Source organism: Danio rerio, chromosome 16 (assembly GCF_052040795.2).
Source record: "Danio rerio strain M-AB ecotype USA chromosome 16, GRCz13ab, whole genome shotgun sequence".
Taxonomy (NCBI): Eukaryota; Metazoa; Chordata; class Actinopteri; order Cypriniformes; family Danionidae; genus Danio; species Danio rerio.
Genome location: NC_141036.1, coordinates 14,899,656 through 14,918,039, shown reverse-complemented (window position 1 = coordinate 14,918,039; position 18,384 = coordinate 14,899,656). Strand labels below are relative to the sequence as shown.

Below are 18,384 nucleotides of genomic sequence, written 5' to 3'. Positions count from 1 at the left end.
AGCTGTGAACTCTGAGTTTTTATTTGTTAAATTTATGACTTGTACAGTGTCTAGCCTTAATGGTATGTTGTAGCAAAGATGTAAACAATGAAAGTGCTGTTTGGCACCGCTAACAATTTAGCTACAAATCTATATTTATTAGTCAAACTGCTGTAAACACACACACTTCACCAGCACGTGCAGCGTCTCTATGTGTGCGCGACTGTACAGTGTCTTTCTATAGGCAGCTTTTCCTGCGTTTTACATCTCAGATAAAGAAGTCGCAAAAGATATGTGAACGATTCATGTTACTTACACATGCATATCCTGAATATATGTGAAAGACGTTGTGTGTTTACTGTAGTTTCACTGATAAATATGGATTGTAGCTAAATCGTTAGCGATGCCAAACAGCATTTTCCATTGTTTACATCTTTGCTACAACATACCATTAAGGCTAGAGACTGTTAATATTATGCTAACATTATGTTGCTTTAACAAAAATAGCAGTCTTCATTTATCCCATCTGAATACAACAATTCTGTTATTAATTACTCACCCTCATGTTGTTGCAATCCCTAGACACCTTCGTTGATCATTGTAACACAAATAAAGTCTGAAAGCTTATGTCATGAGATGTTCAGAACAGAAACCAAAAACTGTCAAAACCGTTCAAGTGTCATAATAAAAGCTCCAAGCACACTTTTGTGCAGCAAAAAAATGAATAAAAAGAAGTAATCAGTTCAAGGAGCACATTTATTAAAGGCAGTATGGCCATTAAAGTCATCAGTGCAACAGGCAAGCATCTTATTTACCATAGTAAACACAAACTCCGACCTGATGTAAAAGACATTGGCAAGTCAAAGTTGTTTTAATTTAAATTTTTATTTTATTTTATTTTTTTGGCTTGGCTTGTTTGTCTTGGAACTTTTAATAATTACTTCAGTTGAACCACTGAAGACACATGCAATGTTTTGAAAATGTTTTTGGATTCTTTTCTTGATCATCTTATGACCATTGTTGTCATGGAAAATAAGAGAGAGCTCTTGAATTTAATCCGAAGTATCTTAATACGTGTTCTGAAGATAAGCTCTTATGGGTTTGGAGCAGCATAAGGGTGAGTAATTTATACCAGAATTGACATTTTTAGATAAAGTCTTTCTTTAAAGTGAGAACCAGACCCCCTATATATTAAATTATATTCAAATTTTTTTTTTTAAAAGTCTACTATCCAAGTAGTATCAGAAATGTTATTTGCTGTAATGATAAAAACACACATGTACAGTAGCTGTTCTAGAAGTAATGACATGCATACAGTACCTGCTTCAAGTGGTTCAGCAAGTCTAGTCAAATACTAGTCTAGATTATCAACTAAATTGCGTTTCGACTCTGATTTGTTGTTCCAAAAATAATAATTTACACACCAGCTTTCAAAACCTCTTTTTATAAAGTAAGTAAAAATGATGAGGGCATAGATTTCAATGATGTGTATTCAGCATAGCAGTCTCAAAGTACATGGCAGTACCTTGGGTTCAGTGCACATTCTCAAACGTTTAGTTTTACCTTACTGTCTTTAATGTAAATGAATGTCATCACAGCGGTCATCTCAAATAGTGTAGAGACAACAAAACTATTGATTTGTATTCTGTTTATATGTATATGTTTAGATGAGCAAATATAATGTGAAATGGTGCTATATTCTAGTATTTGCATTCACTGGCCACTTTATTAGGTACACCTGTCCAACTGCACGTTAACGCAAATTTCTAATTAGCCAATCACAAGCAGCAAGCAACTCAATGCATTTAGTCATGAAGACATGGTCAAGATGATCTGCTGCAGTTAAAACAGAGCATCAGAATGGAGAAGAAAGGTGATTTAAGTGACTTTGAACATGGCATGTTTGTTAGTGCCAGACAGGTTGGACTGAGTAATTCAGAAACTGCTGATCTACTAGGATTTTCACGCACAACCATCTCTAGGGTTTACAAAGACTGGTCAGAAAAAGAGAAAATGAGTGAGCGGCAGTTCCTTGGGCACAAATGCCTTGTTGATGTCAGAGGAGAATGGCCAGACTTGTTCCAGCGGATTGAAAGACAACAGTCATTCAAATAACCTCTCATTACAACTGAGGTCTGCAGAAGAGCATCTCTAATTGCACAACATGTTGAACCTTGAGGTGGATGGGCTACAGCAGTGGAAGACCACTCAAGTTCGATTCCTGTTTGCTAAGAACAGGAAACTGAGGCTACAATTCGCACAGGCTCACCAAAATTGGACCAGAAGATTGTAAAACGTTGCCTGGTCTGATGAGTTTTGATTTCTGCTGCGACATTCAGATGGTAGGCTCAGAATTTGGCGTCAACAACATGAAAGCATGGATCCATCCTGCATTGTATCAACAGTTCAACCTGCTGGTGGTGTAATGGTGTGGGGGATTTTTCCTGGCACACTTTGGGCCCAAAATAACCAATTAAGCATCGGCTTCGGCTTGGCCACAGCCTAGCGGAGTCTTGTTGCTTACCATGTCCATCCCTGTATGATCACAGTATACCCATCTTCTGATGGCTACTTCCAGCAGGATGATCTGCCATGTCATAAAGCTTGAATCATCTCAGACTGGTTTACTGAACATGACAATGAGCTCACTGTACTCAAATGGCCTCCACAGTCACCAGATCTCAATCCAATAGAGCACCTTTGGGATGTGGTGTAATGGGAGATTTGCATCCAAGACGTGCAGTCAACAAATCTGCAGCACTTGTGGAATATTACCATGTCAATATGGACCAAAATCTCTGAGAAATATTTCCAGTACCTTGTTTAATCTATGCCATGAAGGATTAAGGCAGATCTGAAGGCAAAAGGGTTGTCTGACCTGGTACTAGTAAGGTGTACCAAATAAAGTGGCCGGTGAGTGTATGTCTCGCTGGTAACTTTAATTGACTTGCTGAAGATTATAGAATGCTGTGTACCATTGTTTACAATTAATTAACTGACATCTTTTCGAGTTTTAAACAGCTGGTGTTTTTTGGATAGGAAGTATATAATGTGTTGTGAACTTTTATTCTAGCCTTAATGAAGATGTTCAGTGTTAATTTGAGGTCCACAGATGTAGTGGTTAAACTCAAAATGTTCAGCATGTACAGTTAGATCCCTACTGTTTTCTATTCCCCCTCCTGAACTGGAATGCACTTATTAGTTGTTTTTATTATGTCCAGTCATCTGACATGAAATGTTTGAACTCGGCTCAGTTTTTAGTATCTTCAGAGCTTTCAGAGACAAATATTGACTGACCCCCGCTTCTCTCTTCTTTCTCCCTGAAGCACGACACGTGTCCTGTGTGCAGGAAGAGTCTGAATGGGGATGAAAGCGGCACTCAGTCCTCATCAGAGCCTTCTTCTTTAAACACTGATCCTCGCACACCGGAGAGATGGTCCTTCTGAAACACATACACATGCGTCCGCCTGTCTCATCCAAACTCTCTGTCTTAACCCAAGATTGTTTGTCTTTCTCTCTCTCTCTCCTTTTGTTGCGTTTTCATGGCACCACACTGATGTCTTTTACTATGATTTGTTTACTACTTTTCTCAACCGCAGTCCTTCTGGAGTTGTGTTTATCCCAATGTTTCTGTTTCTTTCCCATATTCTCAGGCGCCTTTGATTCCTTCAGTGCTTTTACCTTTTCCCTACCTGAGTGAACAAACACACAGCGCAGGATGAGGCACGTTGATTTGGGCACATGTTGTTGCTAAAGCAGCTCAACTCTGAACCCACATTTAGTTTGTACAGCATTGGGAGCTGTACTCCGCGTAGCGCCTCTTAGCGTCCAATGTGAATTCTTCTTGGGATGGCCTGCCGTGTCTGTGCGGTTTATCAACTTTGCTTTACTTCCCCAGTCCTTGCGCTCTTATTTTCTCCTCCGTTTGTCCAGGAGATCATGAAGTTTTGTCTCTTTCTTCTCTTTGATTCCTCTCTGGTGTGTATATATCACAGACCCATCAACGTCCATCAGTTTAATTTGATTACCTTCTTTTCACTCTCATTTCTATTACAGTTTTTTCTAATGTAAATAATTTTAGTTGGAAAACTCATTAAGGAAGACAAAAAAAGAGGAAAAAAACAATGATGATGATGATGAATCGCTAAATATTAAAGTATATAAATATATATTATATGATGTGTATGACCATGATGTATTAATAATAAAACTGAATAAAAACCAGGAGATATGTGGACCTTGCTATGACATGCGATCGACAGCGGCATTCAGACCTTCCTATTGCTTTGAGGGGTTTTTAACAAACATCATAAAGAATCAGCTTTTATATGTTGTCTTTATTTGGTTTTTAGTTCACAGTATCAGTGCAAGAATGTTTATATATCAAGTTTTCCCAGGGGTGTTAGAAGAATTATTAATACAAGACTAAAAAGTTGATGAGAGCAGCTTGCTGGGTTCACACCAGAAATGCTAATTTAAGAATTTATGCGAATAGATTAGATACAAAATGAACGTGCAGAATTCACCTCACTCGCGTCTTCCTGACTTGAAAATTGACTATAATTTACTGTAGTATTTTTCATGTGAGTATACTCTTCACATTATTAAACACCAGTCGTGCTCATTGTCCCTTTTAGAATGTTTCCTGTATTTCTATTAAAGCGAATGCCTTCAATCTGATATGTGATATAAAAATAGAGAACATATTTAACAAAAGGAGGTTAGACATAGGGCTGGACGATATTGAAAAGATCTGATAATGCAATATTTTATTTTTCTGCGATAAATATTGTGATATGAATACAGTTTCACAGGATTTGAATAGTTCGAACAATATAATTTAATTGTTTCCTTTGGTGCAACAGTATTCAGGTACAGAAATTGAAAGATCACAATGCAAAAAATGCTGTTCTAACTTTGCAATGTCACATTTCTAGTCCAAATATAAAACAATTCTTAGCGCAAGTAAAACTATTGTTTTGTTTTCACCTTCAGAATTAATCAAAATGAAGAGTTTTTCCTTAAAACAAGTACAATTATCTCTCAGCCGGGTAAGCAAATCTTGCTTTTGTAATAATGCTGCATTGAAATGCAGATATTTGGACTAAAAACAAGACAAAAATTCTAAATTTGAAAAAATGTTTGTTTAAAAAAGAATTAAAGACAGTAATTAAATACGTTTCTGTAGCTCCTGGGCAACTATAATTCGAACATTGCATATCCTGCCATGTGACTATTGTGGATGCGCACATTGCAATAGCAATGCTGAAACGAGTTTGGACTCAAATGCCTCAGGTGTCTTGTTTACTTAGCTATATTTGATACACAAATTTGGCACTTAATTAATGTGCATACCCTCAAGCCTATTTATACTTCTCCACCGAGTGATCGGCAGGACTTATATTCTCCGGCACAGCCTATACATGGTCACGTGGCCGCCGGAGATGCTGATGTGCAACTATAAAAAAAAATGTAACTACATGTTGCAACAACGCATTGTGCTAGCTCTGTGATTGGTCGGCTGACGAGTGTGGGCGAAGTTGATAGTCACGCAAGCCAGATGGAGCGAGTGTTTGCAAGTGTCGAGTCCTGGGAAAAAAGCTCTCGGTGGAAACTGTTGTTTTGTGTTTACCTTATGATTAAAGTTGTTGCTTGCCTGCTGTTTCCCACCTCTAAAAGAGTGAGTTTGAGTTACTTGAACATAAGGGTAGTGTTCAGGAAAAAAAACACAAGCGAAGAAACTCAACCCAGAGGAACAAAAACACCTCCTGCCAGCTAGTGTTTCTGAAGTGTTAATGCAGAGCTACAAAAACAGCACACAGAAGTGTAAATGCAACAACTTAATCAAAAGGTAAACACAAAACAACAGTTTCTATCTGGAGCTCCTTCCCATGACTCGACATTTGTTGACACTCGCTTCATCAGGCTCGCGCAGCTCTCAGCCCTGCCCACACTCATCAGCGCTACCAAGCCGACCAATCACAGAGCTTGCACTACGCATCATTGCGACTTGTAGTTACATTTTTTGGGAGGTCAGCGTTGGAGACGGGCTATGCGACCACACACAGGCTGCGTGCACTTGACGCAAACGTATAAATCAGCCTTCAGCCAACAAGGCAGATTTTTACACTCAGTGTACAGTGATGTTTATTTTAAAGTATGTTGTAATATTCTATTCAATGTGGAAGAAAAACACACAAAAAATTGGATCCTTTACAAGTTAGAGGCATTTTGGTGGTATAAAGTACAGGATTGGACAGCCATCTCCTTGGCCAACAGTAATGGTCTAATGATAATTCTCAGCAGCCAATCACGTTCATGTGTTCAGGCTCGCCTAGTAGCTGGGGCTTTTAAAATCTCAAACTAAATTTGTCAAATATGTGTTTGCAAGTAGTTTACTCATACATTGCACTTTTCATGTGTAAAAGTAACAACACAATCTTCAAGATCTAAAATTTGCACATTTTTAAGCTTTCTCTCCATAAACATTCTATGTGTAATCTAGAGCAAGTGACGCTCTGTTTGGTGTCTGATGTGAACCCAGTATTACAGCCTATAAAGCAAATGTATTTTCGACTTTAAATCACTATCGACTCAGTATTGAAATAATTTATTTGCTAATCATGGTTGTTTCTTTCGGATGTTTCTGTCTTAAGGCATGACTGAAATGATTAGAGTTCCTCATTAAGGTGCTTATATGGGTTACTGACCCAGATTTTGTTTACTGTCTGTTCCACAGTAGTGTGAGAATGGAGTGAGATGGAGCACTTCCTGGCAAAAAGCCCACCGTTTGATCCCAGACTTCAAACATCACCTCCTCTTCAGACCTGCAGTTTGATAAAGAGTTTATATACATCACGTTGATTTCATCATCTTAAATGGTCAATGATGAGGTCACAGTTTTTACCTGTTTAGAATAATTAATACTGCTGAGGCGTCAGGTCTGATGAATGCAGACATTTCTAGGCTGGTCTGCTGACTAAAAGACACACCTACTCGCTGAGACTCCTCCCACAGGAACTTGCTGTTAGTAAGGTACAAAGGCATTGGTTAACAGAGAGCAACATATCCACATGTAAAGTGGTAACGTGTTTGTGATGTATGTATACTGTTTCCGGGTCCAAGCTACCATTCATTTGAGTGGAGAAATCATTCGTTTATGATCATGTTTTATTCCTATCACACATTGAAGTTCATTTTATATAAAATTGTAGTGTACACAACAATCTCTGGGCTTGCTGCATAAAAAATACCAAAAATGTAACAATTTAATAAAAAATGTATCACTTTCTGGCCATCGGATATTAGGCATGGACATATATATTGCAATCGTGATTTTCGAAAGCATTAAATCGCTTTGTAAACGTTTATTATTACCATTTCATGAGTCTCCCCATTCGGTTGAATAGAGCGCTTGGACCCGGAAGCCGCTTGCGTGACGTCACACTTAACAAGCGGATTCTATTGAAAATGGCTCATTTAAAAATAAGTTTAGTTAGGTTTACTTCTATGTTTGCAATTAATATGGAAAAATATAGATTAGATGGTGTTCTTGCACAAGATCTGAAATCTGTCAGGACTGAAGGTGCTTTGAACGAGTCTGACCTGAAGTGGGCCATGCTGTAGAACGTGGGCTGCTTGTAAAATATATCTTTGCTTGGGTCCACAATTATGGGACTGTCCACAAAGTTCTTGACCCAGTTGGGTCCTCCATCCTGATTAAGGGCCAAATTCCAGTCGGTCCAGCCGGTCACATAATTATTCAGGTCCTAAAACAGAACGTTATAGAGAGGATAAGTACATTATGTTTCTGAATTGACAATCTATAATGTGTAAAACTTAACTGTATTTGATTTTTATATAAACAAAAAATATATAAGTATAAATACAGATTAGACAAAATTGTTGGAATCTTTATGTCCAGCTAAGTTTCATTAGTTTGCCTTATTTATTGCTTTTGTTCAACCACAATTCAAAAGCAATATCTGATTTCTATTAATTCATTTTCTTTTTGGCTTAGTCTCTTTATAAATCAGGGAACACCACATTGGAATGAACTGCCAATTTATCCAGCATATGTTTTTACGCAGTGGATGCCCTTCAAGCCGCAACCCAAAACCGGGAAACACCCACACACTCACATACACTACGGCCAATTTAGCTTATTCAATTTACCTATAGCGCATGTGTTTGGACTTGTCGGGGAAACCGGAGCACCTGGAGAAACCCACAGGGAATACAGGGAGAACATGCAAACTCCCCACAGAAATGCCAACTGACCCAGCCGGAACTCAAACCAGCAACCTTTTGTGCTACCCACTGTGCTACCCACTGAACCAATTGTGTCACCAGTCTTAACTAATAATAAAATGAATTATTCTTCAAGGGGTCCGTTCTTTGTACTTGGTTTCCTCAACAAGCTGGATTCGATTATTGATGATTTGACGATCAAAAAGGATAGTTCCATTCTTCAGAATTTATCCTGAAGTTGTTGCTGCCCAATCTGATTTTCATTTGTTTATTTTCATTCATTTTTGATACATTATTACGTAGTTTTTAGTTTTAAGTTATTTTTGTGACCACTGTAGTTTTTCTTTCTTCAATGGAAGAGCACCAACAGTTTTCTCCGAGACACGTCTGTATATATTGACTTATTTATTTATTTTGAAATTGATGAACTACTGTTGACATTTCTTCCAAATTTAATATCACATGCCATTTAGTTTTTTCCATGAAATAACAAAGTTCAGACGTTTATGTTAATTATAGAGAAGACAATACCATTGTTTTATCTTCAAAAGAGGTCAGAAATGAAGATTAATTTGTGTTATTCTGATCAATGATCTTATCTTTTTTAACTTTACTTTTTATTTACTATACTTTATTAACTAAAAAAAACCATACCCAAACCCATACCTAATACATCCAGTAAATCCAAAGAAACTGGCCATTTTTAAGTGGTAGCTGCATATTTAAACAACAACATCATTATGTATTGTGTGTAATTGTTTATTTGCCGCTGATCCAAATTCTCAAACAAATCATCAGTATATGTAGTAAATAATCATTTATATGTTAATGAGCTTTTCAGACATGCTCCTAGAGTGTTTAAAGGTTGTTGCTAGATCAGATACGTTTGCCACTGGAAGTTAATAAGAATTATTTCTATTATTTATTGAATTTCCCATTTATTGTATTTTATTAACGTCTACCCCCATCCTAACCCTAAACCCAACCCTAAACCCACAGTAATGTAAAAACAGTAGTTGTACTGAGTATTATTTATGCTATCTATTAAATTACCCAATACATTTTAAATTTTAACGCCTACCCCCACACCAACCCTAAATCCAACCATCACAGTACTGTAAAATATTAATTATTGTTATACAGTGTCATTAAAAAAATGCTGCTATATTAATGTGCATATCCAATCTAGAATTGTTTAAGACCATTATCCAGTACCTGGATGATGTCATGGGCGTAGTCCTCTGCCCTGTCCCAGCTGCCCAGACGCACACCACGATCCACTGGACTCCACCCAGCGCATGCCTCAGTTGCAAATAGGAAGTAATCAGGGTACAGATGGTGTGTGGAGGTCAGGGTGACGTCAGGCGGCGCAAGGCGGTCAAAATACCAGTGAACACCAATGCCGTGGACATATCGTGCTGCTTTAATGTCACTTAGAACCTATAGCCGAAAAAAAAAGAAGAATCAACTTGTGCCAAAATTAAATATACAGTGATAATGAACATGCACAGTATTTATACCATGGACACTTAAATACTCAATTGAACAATTGTTTAATATTTAAACTTTTAGATTGCTTTTAAGAAAATTCAGATTGTTGTATTAGATGTTGTTCATATAAGCCGTGTCTCATTTCATAGACTTCATCCTCCGTAGGCAGTAGACTTCCAAGGTGAGTCCTTCGAAGTCCACACAGGCCAAACCGAGTGATTTACAATGAGACAATCCAGCCTACAGAGGATGGATCTAGTCACCTAGCAACTGTAAAAGTTGCTAAAACACAAATTGTAATTTTCTCAAAGTTAATTAAAAACGTATATTAAACCATAGTCTCTTTAGGGCAAGCAAAGCTTAGAATCACCAAGAGGTGACACTCAATAGAGCGTTTCATTGCAACAGCAGCGCCCAGAAACAGCCAAGTGATTCCGCCATTTTGGAGTGAAATCGATCGGCCATTCCATTGAATCTTATCGCTGTCGAGATGGCAAGCAGCTGCTTTGTTTTTTTATTTATTTAAAAAGCGCATTAAAGCTGAGATACAACCTGAAAGACGACAATACAACACTTACTATCACAATCATCAATACTTTTTATAGTTTATTTTACAGCCTTATAATATGCTGTTGTTCTATTGGAATTTTCATTCCAAAATGGCCACCGCGTGACACTAGCGGGATCTGGCTTTCCCAAACAACAACAGAGTGTCGCCTCTTGGTGAGTCTATGCTCTTTGGCTGTGTCTCATTTCAGAGGTTGCATCCCTCGAATGATGCAATTAGAGCTGAGTCATCGAAGTCAGTCTATTTTTATCGGTGATTCCTAATATGAAATTCAATTGTAAGCTTGGCAAGCAGTTCTAGAGAATTTGATGTTTCCCCATTCAGACGGAATGCCTGAGCATACTTTCAAAGATGGCCGCAGAGTAAAATGACTTGCCTCAAAGAGCATAGAATCACCAAGATGCAACACTCTGTTGTCCTCTAGTAACCTTTTTTTTTGCATTCGTGATAATACCATACCTTATATATTATAATAAAAGCTTAAATTACCCAAAACAAGAAAATTAATAAAGTCTAGATCAGAGATGCCCACTGTGGCCCACTGTGACCTTTGATTTGGCTAACCATCCCAACCATTCCCAAAGGCGAATAACTTTAAAAGAGATGGTCATTTTTAATTTAACGTAACCTTTTTTTTATTATTGCTAAGCTTCCAAAAAAGCAAGTTTCAATTAAATTTTGTAAATTAATCAGATTTTTAAAAATATGAATATTGTCACTCGACGGATAGAGGACTATACAGAAGACATTGATGAGCAAATCAATGCAAAAACTAGTGTAACTCCATTCTGTTATAATGGAGGTGTTTTTACTGTAATAAGTTCATTACAAAATGTTTTAAAATGCCGAATAGGCTCATATAAATAAAAGTTTTCTAGTTATTTCTAAATATTAATAAATAAATTAGGAAATTACTGATGACAACTATATTTACCTTCGGCCCACTAGCCTTAGTTGAGTTTGTTTTTTGGCCCTTCATAAGAAAAAGTTTATGATGGTACAGCTGTGGATACTCACATCAATATGGCACAACTTTTGTGATACTGTACAACAATAGATTATATTTTTTACATTCATGTGAGGGTTACGTTTAAGGTTTGGGTAGGGGTAGATGTTAATAAAATACAAACTAATAGGTAACTTAAATAATATGAATGATACTCTGCATAACTATAAATAATTCTCCTAACTTCTGGCCAAAGTTGTATCCCTTTTAGCAACAACAATGCATATTTAATCATTTAAACATCTTTCTATACTTTTTTTCTCCATCCACCCATCCTAACTCACCACTTTGGCCCAATGTGGCAGCATAAGGCGGTTGTCATCCAGAATCATTAGTTGGGTCTTGGAAAAGGATGAGGAATGGAGTGCTGGACCTAGATCCAGGGCAATCCAGTCACGCTGCGTCTCCGGAGTAAAACCCAAAGCCTGAAAACTGTAATTTGTCATTTCACCTGCAGTGGGCTCATTCCCTGACGTCAGCCCCCAGAACGAAAGATTATACTTCCTGTATTCCTCTAGAAACCTGAATCAAACGAAAACATGCTTTATTAGAAGGTGCTAAAAGATTGGAAATGTGTTTCTTCATTCATTCATTCATTTTCTTTTCAGCTTAGTCCCTTTATTAATCTGGAGTCGCCACAACAGAATGAACCGGCAACTTATCCAGCACATGTTTTATGCAGCGGATGCCCTTTCAGCTGCAACCCAGCACTGGGAAACACCCACATATGCTTGTGCACACTCACATACACGACGGCCAATTTAGTTTATTCAATTCACCTCTACTGCATATCTTTGGATTATGGGGGAAACCGGAGCACCCGGAGGAAACCCACACCAACACAGTGAGAACATGCAAACTCCGCACAGAAATGCCAGCTGACCCAGCCAGGGCTCGAACCAGCGACCTTCTTGCTGTGAGGCAATTGTGCTACCCACTGTGCTACCGTGCAGCCCTGAAATGTGTTTTTTTTTTTATTATTCTTATTATTATGAGAAGCCATTTGTATTTAAATGCAGTATTGGGTTTCTTCGTGCACCTGATATAGTACTGAGCCCAGGTCTTGTGTTCTTTGCCTCCTGGTTTGCCTTTGAGGGAGCCCTTCCCTGTCAGTGCACCGTTGGTCTTCAGCCAGGCGGGGGCGCTCCAGGCACTGGCGAACAGATAGAGAGGCTGAGCAGAGAGAGCCTGTGCCCGCTGCAGAAGGGGAATCTGGGACAGATAGAGGAAATTAGAATATAACATCTGGCATTAGGGGTTTTGCCATATGTATTTGCCACATGTAAGATGGTAATAATTTTTGTTTAACAATGTGACATCTCCACACTGGATGAATCCACTAATTCACTGTTTGATGTAATTAAGCCCGATTTACACGAAGACAGACTAAAAATTACTATAATGGCCCAATCTCAAATGACCGCAGTGGCATATTTAGTGACTTGGGCAGCCTAAGCAATTGCAGCTATGAAGCAGTCCTAATAAGCACACTTTGTATTTTGTTTCTTTATTTGGCTGTCTTTTTCTTATTTCATTCAATCTTTATTTTTATTTTTATTTAATTTTTCCTAAAATAAAAAAATTAAATGTAATAATTCAAATTAAAATAATTAAATAATTAATAACTACAATAAAATGCTTTATTGTTAGACCCTCACTTCACAAAATATGATAGAAAACTACATTATTCTTTGCAACGAGCAGGCGCAGCCATTTGAATCTTTTTGGCTCAAGACTTCAGTCTCATTCACTTCCATTCATTTTTAGACATTAAAAACTGCTCGTTTCGCTGTTTGATGTTGCATACTGATAGTTTCTTATTACATTTTTCTACTTGGTCCGTATAGTCATGCAAACATTTGTTTGTAGAGCAAGTAGTTTGACCGTTTTCTGCCGTTTGTTATTTCTAGTCATTTCTCCCATAGGCGACTAAATCGGAAGTTGTAAAACAATTGCGAAAACAGGCGCACTTCTTAATTTTAGAATAAGGTCAATATACACTTAATGGCCACTTATTAGGTACACCTATCCAACTGCTTGTTAATGCAAATTTGCAATCAGCCAATCTCATGGCAGTAACTCAATGCGTTTAAGCATGTAGACAAGGTCAAGGCAATCTGCTGCAGTTCAAACCGAGCATCAAAATGTGGCATGGTTGTTGGTGCCAGACAGGCTGGTTTGAGTATTTCAGAAACTGCTGATCTACTGGGATTTTCATGGACAACCATATCTAGAGTTTACAGAGAATGGTCTGAAAAAGAGAAAATATCCAGTAAGCTGCAACCGAGGTATGCAGAAGAGCATCTCTGAACACGCCCAACCTTGAGGCGGATGGGCTACAGCAGCAGAAGACCACACCGGTGCCACTCCTGTCAGCTAAGAACAGAAGACTGAGGCTACAATTCACACCGGCTCACAAAAATAAATGGATAATAATACATGAAAATTGATATAATGGATAATAAAAGATTGGAAAAACATTGCCTGGTCTGATGAGTCTTGATTTCTGCTGTGACATTCGGATAGTAGGGTCAAAATTTGACATCAACAACATGAAAGCATGGATCCATTCTGCCTTGTATCAACAGTTCAGTCTGGTGGTGATATAATGGTGTGGGGCATATTTTCTTGGCACACTTTGGGCCCATTAGTACCAACTGAGCATTGTGTCAATGTTACAGCCTATCTAAGTATTGTTACTGAACATGTCCATCTCTTTATGACCACAGATATGTACCTGTTTTCTGATGGCTACTTCCAGCAGGATAATGATCATCTCAGACTGGTTTCTTGAACATGAAAATAGGTTTACTGTAGTCAAATGGCCTCCACAGTCACCAGATTTCAATCCAATAGAGCACCTTTGGGATGTGGTGGAATGGGAGATTCGCATCATGGATGTGCAGCTGACAAATCTGCAGCAACTGCGTAATGCTATCATGTCAATATGGACCAAAATCTCTGAGGAATTTTCTAGTACCTTTTTGCATCTATGCCTTGAAGGATTAAGGCAGATCTGAAGGCAGAGTTTTTGGTCCATATTGACATGATAGCGTGGTCCAACCTGGTACGTCTAAGGTGCACCTAATAAAGTGGCCAGTGAGGGTATGATCTATACTCCTAGGCATTTATTGGGTGCTACCGAATTTCCTAGGGCTCTAAGTAGTTGCTTACCTAATTTATTGATTAAATTCATAGCTGAATGTATGGAAGTGAATAAGCAGCAAAATTTATTTTGAAATACGATAAGCAAAATGTACTTTTGCATTGTATTGCTGTATTTAAATTTGCATTCTTCGCATGATGTGCAAAGTTTGACGCAAAATGAAAATGAAATGATAAAAACGAACATTTGCCATTTTAAAACAAAGTTTTTTTTCTAGTAATTTTTTTAGTATTTTTTTTGTTAATAACACGTATAGATAATTTAAATATTATATTAATTTAAAACATGTAAAAATCAATAACTACTTTAAAATACATTCTGACCCGAAAGGTAGCAAAATGTTGAGTAAATTGTATTTTTAATGCATTGACATGAACACTTAAAGGGAAAGTTCCCTATAAAATGAAAATCAGATCACTATTTACGCAATATTTACCCTCAAGCGAGTACAACTGCAGACCGCTATTTGTAGTAAGGTGTGTTTTTGTTTGTGTATGCTACCTTCATGTGAACATCCTCTTTGGCCAGGGTGAAGTTCTGGAGATCGTAGTCTTCTGGAGTGTCAGCATACGTGTAAAGTCGAGTTGAAAAATCACAGCTGGCCACCGGCACTCTCACGAAACGGTACTCTATACCTGTGAAACAGAGCGATGATCACCATTCGGAACTGAGAAAGCCGAGGCCATTTTCATTTCCCCTTGCTCAATCTCTGTTGCTCTCACCATCTGTGGAGAAGTACTGTCTGAGCAGCTGGTCCTGAGCTCCGGAAGACAGAGACAAAATATTAATGGCTGCTGCATCCGTCATGGCTCCCCCGAATCCCTTAATGTGCTGGAACTTCTGACTGGGGTTCAGAGTGATTCTGAGAGCTGGCGTTCAGAAAAGGAGAGAAAAAGCGTTTAGCATTTGGCTGGAAAATTATGTATAATTAGATTTATTTAACAAATGTATAATATGTACACAGAAAACTCACAACTGGTTGACAACTGTATTATTCTCACATGATGAAAGTGAAATTATATAACAATAATTTTTAATGTGAATGGTTGGATTTGTTTTACAATTTAAGTATTTTATAATAATAATATTAATAATAATAATAATTTAGAAAATTATTGACGTTTAGATTGGTTTGTTTTTCATAAAATTACAATTGGTCAAAATATGCGTTTTCAAACTTAAAATATTTCAAAGAAATCAAGTTGACAATTAAGACAACACAAAACAATGCTTCAGAGGAGTTAATATTTGGTGGAATAAGCCTGATTCTTCAGCCACAGCTGTCATGTGTCTTGGCTTGCCCAATCTCCAGACCCGCCGAACCACACTGTAAACCTCAAGAGAAGGATGGACGGCCAGCCAGAGCCAAACAAAGCTAAGCTGCTTGATTTTTTCTGTCAGGAATGGCAAAACACCCAACAAAAATGTGAAGACGGTAAAGAGGTCGCCATCATGAAAAATAACAGTGACTGGAAATCAAAATCATTAAACAAAATATAGACTTTTTAAACATTAGTATTGTTAATAATGAATATAAACCTTTCCTGCATTATTGCAGTTCTTAAAACATTTATTTATACAAATTTGTAAATGAAATAAGTTATATGGTAAATGCTTTATTTGAAAATTGTAGACCAAACTCATCCATATACGAGGCAGTATATATAGAGAGAGTTTTTTTACAATATATAACAATTCACAAAGTATAGTTTCTCAAAATCAATATAAATGAATGGGGGAAAATCTTATTTCAGCTTTGTTATTGGTCCAGTTCCATTATTCCACCATTTTTATCTCCTTTTAATCTCCTCTTAATTTACAAAAATTGTCATTTTTATCCATTCTTAAAACCACTGACTATGCAACTAAAACTTTAATTTCATAAATAATATTTGATAAACAGCACAGTTCATCAAATGTTCTAAACCTGAAAGCAAGAAAAGATAGTTTGGTTAAGGCTAAGTGTTTTAAACATTTTTACTTTTCATTTTATTTCTATTTGTTTATTATTGTGTGAGTGTTTTGTGTGTATGCGTTCAATGGATCTTCATCTACATTCAACATCTTGTGTTTTGAACATCAACTTAAGTCTTGTGGGGTATTGAATGACAAAGTGAGCAGAAATTTGCAGTCATAACAATTTGAGAGCATACAAACATGCCAATTTTTTGTACAAAAGGAGTAGCACATTTTTACAGTTTTTTTTTATTATTATTATTTTTTTTTTACAATGGCTATGACAGTTTTTTTCAATACAAGTTTCCTAAACTTTTAACACAGTTAGAACAAAATCTATCTTTGTAGGCTATCTTTGTGGGCTGATCTTGTTTGGAAAAGGAACAACAAGAGAATTCTTCCCATGATACCTTGCCAGAGAAGATATCAGGTTTGATGTGGATGAAAACATGTGGCCAAATGCAGAAGACCAAGCAGAAAAGAGGATTTTTTGTTTTATAATTGTGATGCTTTTTCTGATGTGGTTTCTTACTAAACCCAACAACATAGAAATGTAGAGAGGCTTCAAATATAAAGGGCAGAGCTGACACATAAAATAATGCAGTTTCTGTAATTTTAGCTGATGATAGTGTTTTTTGTCAATGTGTTATGTTTGACTGAATGTTTCTGTTGGAAGAGAACTTGTGTTAGTGTTTAGAATAATTATTTGATTTTAAAACATGCTTGCAGTGTTTTGCTAGACATGGTGTATTGTGTTAGTTTATTATTGTATTTTGAAAAGTAGTTTTAGAGTTTAGTTTACAATGTGTGATTTTGAGCATGAAATTAACCGTTTTGCCAATTGTGTGTTTTAGGTGTGTTGCTGCGTTAAGAGTTTAGCAAACTTGTTAAATGTATTGTAAAAACTGCTTTAAAACCTAAATGAGTGTCTATTTTGTAAACATTTGCTGCTTGTCACTTAATAATATCCACCATTAAATAGTAAAATTCACAGGGATTATTTAACAGAGATGTAGACCACCAGTGTGTGTAAAATATTATATATTCATTTAAATCTTGTTTAAAAAAAAGTTTTTTACATTTTCCAATTCTACACTGTGTAAAATGTATTCCATAATTTAATCAAAAACTAAAGCGTTGAGATGCTTAGAACTTTCTTCTAAAATGAGCTAAAAAGTAGGTTTAGTCATTTCACTTTTACAGCAAATTATGTTATTTCCATTGCCTTTAAAGTGAAATAATTTCAAATAAACTGAAGGCTGAGGAAAATCCTCATTTTAGAACACAAACAGATACAGGATTTACATCAGAATAACACATAAGTGTTACAGTAAACAGAATACTAGTGAGCAGACCGTTAGTTTGAGTACTGGGACATGGCCATGGTCAAGAGCACTCACCTGCACCTGTGCTGTTCTTCAGGAACTGTCCTTGACTCTCCATCAGTCTGCTGCCAGCTTTATTGCTGACATATGATAAGAACTGACCAGCATCTGGCAGCACAGTCCGGCCGAGAGAGTCGCAGTATGTCGCATTGCACACACACACAACCGAGCCATGACCGAAATTCAGCGCTAGACAACCGTCCTTACTGTCAGCTGAGCCAAAGTGAAACAAAAAAGACAAATCAAACAAACACTTGGACAGAAAGGTAAATCTTATATTATCAGTCTGATTATTGTTACACACCTCTTACTGTGGTGATTATTCCGGCGAGCAGAATAAAAAGAGCCGTTTCTCTCATCCTGCCGATGAGACTCCTGTGTACGTTAATGAACGCCCATTCAAATACTTAATCTTTCAAGATTTGTGACGATTTTAAGTTTATCCGAGGCCTAAAAACGAAAATGGCAATGTCATTATGGTTCTCTAAAAGATGTTTAAAAGTCCAGTCTGATGTGTTTCGAGAATGTAAACAGTCAATCACGCGCCATGCGACTGATTTCCTGGTGAAAATGCGGAACGGTC

General features: G+C 37.1%; 2 protein-coding genes across 5 annotated transcripts in view; one reads left to right on the top strand and one right to left on the bottom strand.

The window, feature by feature from the left end:
* Nucleotides 1-4,203, top strand: part of rnf115a (ring finger protein 115a) — a 25,529-nt gene extending 21,326 nt beyond the window's left edge. Inside the window, 1 exon segment of the mRNA NM_001080073.1 lies at nucleotides 3,306-4,203. Coding sequence (NP_001073542.1) covers nucleotides 3,306-3,425 — 120 coding nt within the window. The 3' untranslated portion in view covers nucleotides 3,426-4,203.
* Nucleotides 1-18,384, bottom strand: part of gba1 (glucosylceramidase beta 1) — a 23,470-nt gene extending 5,086 nt beyond the window's left edge. For 3 of the 4 annotated variants that reach the window (XR_015511138.1, XM_087286788.1, XM_087286789.1), the window contains exons 1-10: nucleotides 18,106-18,384; nucleotides 17,817-18,014; nucleotides 15,183-15,329; nucleotides 14,962-15,095; nucleotides 12,334-12,506; nucleotides 11,579-11,816; nucleotides 9,445-9,669; nucleotides 7,585-7,748; nucleotides 6,887-7,003; nucleotides 6,690-6,806 (exon numbers count right to left, since the gene is read on the bottom strand). Coding sequence is in view for 3 of the 4 variants with exons in the window: in XM_087286788.1 (XP_087142914.1) it covers nucleotides 6,701-6,806; nucleotides 6,887-7,003; nucleotides 7,585-7,748; nucleotides 9,445-9,669; nucleotides 11,579-11,816; nucleotides 12,334-12,506; nucleotides 14,962-15,095; nucleotides 15,183-15,329; nucleotides 17,817-18,014; nucleotides 18,106-18,160 (1,557 nt within the window). In the remaining variant the exon portion in view is untranslated. Of the gene's footprint in view, nucleotides 1-4,296; nucleotides 6,807-6,886; nucleotides 7,004-7,584; nucleotides 7,749-9,444; nucleotides 9,670-11,578; nucleotides 11,817-12,333; nucleotides 12,507-14,961; nucleotides 15,096-15,182; nucleotides 15,330-17,816; nucleotides 18,015-18,105 lie in introns of those variants that run through there. The other variant, XM_087286787.1, reaches the window with a different exon arrangement.